This window comes from Chrysoperla carnea, chromosome 1, assembly GCF_905475395.1.
Source record: "Chrysoperla carnea chromosome 1, inChrCarn1.1, whole genome shotgun sequence".
NCBI lineage: Eukaryota > Metazoa > Arthropoda > Insecta > Neuroptera > Chrysopidae > Chrysoperla > Chrysoperla carnea.
Genome location: NC_058337.1, coordinates 77,028,351 through 77,032,839, shown reverse-complemented (window position 1 = coordinate 77,032,839; position 4,489 = coordinate 77,028,351). Strand labels below are relative to the sequence as shown.

Here is a 4,489-nt window from a genome sequence, read left to right as displayed (position 1 = left end):
ACCAAAATTTTTCATATATACATGATATAAAAATCAATCTGTGTATAAAACGCCATTTTGTTAATGGAATAAAAGCTCAAAAACAGCTACAATATTTCGTGGGCTTATGAAAGTGAAAATACTATCTTGAATATACTTATAATGTGACATAATTATCAATCTTTTACTGTCTGACTGCAATAATCTAGTAATTCTGAATATTTAGGAATTCATTCTTTACTACCAACTGTATCCTGTCTCTCTACTGTATTAATATGCAATTTCATATGTTTTTTAAGCACTCTATCCGATACAAACGATTCATCACATTTATTACATTTTGCAGGTCTGTCACCCGTGTGGTTGCGCAAATGTTCTTGAAAAATTATTTGTTTTTGAAATTCTCGTAAACAAAGCGTACATTGAAAAATTTTATCTTCATTTGCATCATGTAACCGCATATGTTTGGCTAGATATCGTTTTTGTTTAAAAACTTTGTTACAAATTTCACAACGTAAACCATCACTGGAATGATATTTTTGTAAATGATTAACCAACGCTGAACGTTGCTTATATTCACGAGTACATCCTTCAATGTTACATTTGTAAGATTTTTCACCGGTATGTGTAATCATGTGTACTTTTAACCGATATGCTAAATGAAATGCTTTAGGGCATATGGTACATTTAAACTGACGTATTTTCTGATGTACTGTTTGTATATGCCGATTACGTACTTCTACACGCGTAAATGCCATGTGACATATACCACACTCGTATTTTTTCTCACTTTTATGCACAACTGAATGTTTACGAAGAAGAGCAGTTTGGTTAAATTTTTTACCACAAACTTCGCATTTATATTCCATTGAATTATTGTGTATTCTCATATGAGAGTCTAAATATTTTACTTTTCTCCCACATATATGGCATATAAAGTCTTGTAATTCGTAGGTGGCGGCCCAAGGTGCTTTAGGTAATTTAATAACTTCTGTAATCACTGGTAGAGTATTTGGATTACTGGAAGCGGAAAGGATTAGCGGTGGTTTCATAGGTTGAATTCTTTTCTTGTGAAATGGTATTTTTTGGGAAGAATCGTTTAGTGATTGTCTAATTTTTTTAATAGGTCCTTCTAAAATTTCTAACTGTTCGTCTAAAAATTCATCAAGTTTATCCAATTTTTCCATAACCTCATTATTTAATGGCTTTATTTCTTCCGCATGGTTTTGTTTATTAACAGTTGAAATTTCCAGATCTTCTTCATTATCTATATACCAAATACCTTCATCTTTCGTTTTAGATATTACATATTCGATTAAATTTTCAAATGTATTTGGTCCATTATAATTTTTTAATAAATTGTCCGAATGAATGCATTTTTCTTTAAATGACTTAATTACTTGTAATGTTTCAAAACATTCATTGCATATATATGGTGGTAGATTATCGTCCGAACTCACCTGTCAATTTCAAAAACAAATATATTTACATTAGACGGAAAAATTATAAATATTTTCTACGACTATGTTCATGATATTTCCATTTTACTAAAATAAACCGAATAATTTAAAATTTTATGTTTAAGTCTCCTTTCTTGAGAGCGTTTCAATTTGATCGTGTTACATTTTTCGCAAGTATCATTGTACGATAAAAATTACTTATATATAGCGTAGCGCAACTGAGATAATTCGCATCCTAGACGAGTATCATATTATATCACCTCCCCGCTTCCATAAAATTGTAAAAATTCAAGTGTACGCGAGTGCTTTTAGAAATTAGCAACGGTAGTTTCAATATCATTACCATTGAAAATTTCTAAAAGTCGTCGCAGTTATTTCAATCCGAAATTGAACACTTAAACCGCAAAATAATGTAGCTTTGATTTTGACTTTAATGCAGCAAAGCCGAATTTAGCGCCGCGCATGGGAATATAAGTTATGTATTATACATTATATTATATATAAGATGAGATTTCATAAATGGTTATCATAATTGATGTAATATTATTGCCAGAGCGGTAACTGAGGGTATACTATATGCATAACATGTGGTTTTACCTGACATGAAGGCGCATAGAATTATAACATATAATATAACTAAATCTTTTATCTATTCGTATAATATTTCGGATATTGAATTTTCATGACTTATTGTAACATAAAGTTGAAAGTATGAAAGTTTTATTTATCAATGGGGCTGGGAGTAAATTTGATGTTTGGAGGGCGGGCTAAGCAAGGGCAAACAGGTTGAAGGGTAGCAAATGGGTATTCAAAGTTGGTTCCCTTAATGAATCAATGATTCAGACTATGAATCATTTTTGGAATTCATTGAAATGAATCATTATCACGAACGAGGCTGTGAGCAAAAGCTAGTTGTGCAAAAAGACAAAATTTCTAGTATGTTATATATCGTAATGCATAAAAATTTGCTGTTCAGCGTTTTTAACGGCTGAGCGATGATTAAAACACTGAAGCTCTTTTATTATGCCTAACTGTCAACAATCTAGGATTAACATTAACATCCACTAAATAAGTAATATTTAAATTGCTTACTTGCAAAGGAGTATGCTCCATTAACTCTGTAAATGGTATTTGATTATTTGGCATTGGCTTAAATAAATGTATCAAATTGTCATGTACTCTTAAACATATTCTACATATTCGAAAAATATCTGTTTTAAAAACGGTAATTGGAACCACAAGGTTTTTAAATAAACATGGAATGGCATTCGGTTTCAATTTTTTCCATCCATCAGCACGATTTTGTTCAAATTGGGAATCTTCAAAATGCACCTAAAAAATATTTTATTAAAACAAAACAACAACAAAATTATGTTTAGTTAAATGCGAACATACTTCACACAAATAAGTACTTTTGGTTCTTGGTATCCATGTCTCTCGACCCATGTTAACTAGCCATTGATTCCTTCTATGTTCATCCGAAGGTAAGCGAAAGAGACGAAAGCCTTTTTCACAGCGATTATTACAATTAAGAGCTGCACAGATAGGCATAATTTATTAACTTTTGAAACTTTAAGGTTATGCTATGAAAAAATATATACAAATATATCACAATATATAATTTATATAAGCAAAATTTGTTCCTTATTTCTAATTTAAATTCAGTTTAGTGCATAACTTTTGAGTTTATAATTTAGTTAATTGTATAAATTTTCTAATAGAAATAACGCTTGAAATATGACATCTGCATGTATGAAACTTAATTTGGATTCAAAATGTCCGCTTTAGATAGATAGCACTTTGAAACTTTGAGCATACTTTATAGACCAAGAGCTATTGACCAAAATGGTAATAGAAAATTAAAAATGCCACCACTCTAATCCAACGGTATCTTGCAACTAATGAGGTACCTAAATTGATTATCCTAGTTAAATACTCATGTTTTTGTTTGAAAAAAAAAAGTAACCGTGTTTCACACAATGATTTCATCAATTAATAGGCTATTGTACACATATAGATATATGAATACATAGAGCACATCAGGAGCCAAAACTTACAATATGCGTAGCGAGAGAGAACACTGCGAGTGAGTTCCCTGTGTCCTTGTCTAATAATCACAGCCATATATGACTGTGCTAATAATACATATATGTAATATACTGACTATGGAGTGTAGAGTAAAAGGAGAATCATCTCTGTATATAAAAAGTGTCCATCGTAAAGCATTAAATAATGTATCAAAAGTGTACATTTTAAAACATGTGCTCAAAGTAATAAGAGTAGGATAGATAACTAAACAAGTTAATAGAGTAGGATAGCCAAATTCACATCGAATCATCAGTGGTCATCAGCGCCTCTCAAAGTAATAAGAGTAACACAAGTTAATAGAGTAGGATAGCCAAGAATCATCAGTGGTCATCAGCGCCTTTTTAGTTGGTTTTGGAACTATAATCTAACAGCTTTTTGTGGACACTTTTTTGGTCAAACAGTCATAAGAGATGATTCTCCTTCTTCTCTACACTCCATAATACTGACTATCGTGTATAATAAGTATATATGTTGTACATACGATGACATTGATTACAAGGACACAGGGGAACTCACTGGCAGTCTTCTCTCTCGCTCCACGTATCGGATCCACTAGCAGCAGACCCCTGGCGTTCTCTATCTGTATCTGATCTGTATTTTCTCTATGATTGTACATAATAGGCCTTTTCATCATGTCATCATAAGTAGGATCAAGATAGAAGATATTTGTTATTCATTTTATCACATTGGTTATAAATCATTTAGTACGAAACAAAAGTGAATCGTGATTTTAAAATGAAAAGTCCTATTAAAAATATGGAAGTTGAAATTATTTCCACGTGCATATTATTTCGAGGTTATACAAGGGTGCACGTATTCTTTCTGTATCTTTGATTTCACGATATCAAAGAATGCCCATTTTTTGACAATATCGTTTATTTATAGATAAGAAAATATAAAAAACTGCGCTTATCGATATTATTATATTATTATCGATTATATTATCGATAGTTAGTTCATTA

At 31.0% G+C, this 4,489-nt stretch overlaps 1 protein-coding gene across 1 annotated transcript; it reads right to left on the bottom strand.

Moving 5' to 3' along the window:
- On the bottom strand, positions 1-3,010 carry LOC123305396 (zinc finger protein 208-like). The gene is made up of 3 exons (XM_044887100.1): positions 2,835-3,010; positions 2,532-2,771; positions 1-1,439 (listed from the first exon to the last, which is right to left on the bottom strand). The coding sequence occupies exons 1-3, from the start codon at positions 2,988-2,990 to the stop codon at positions 210-212; spliced, it is 1,626 nt and encodes a 541-aa protein (XP_044743035.1). The 5' UTR covers positions 2,991-3,010; the 3' UTR covers positions 1-209.
- Positions 3,011-4,489: the final 1,479 nt, after the last annotated feature.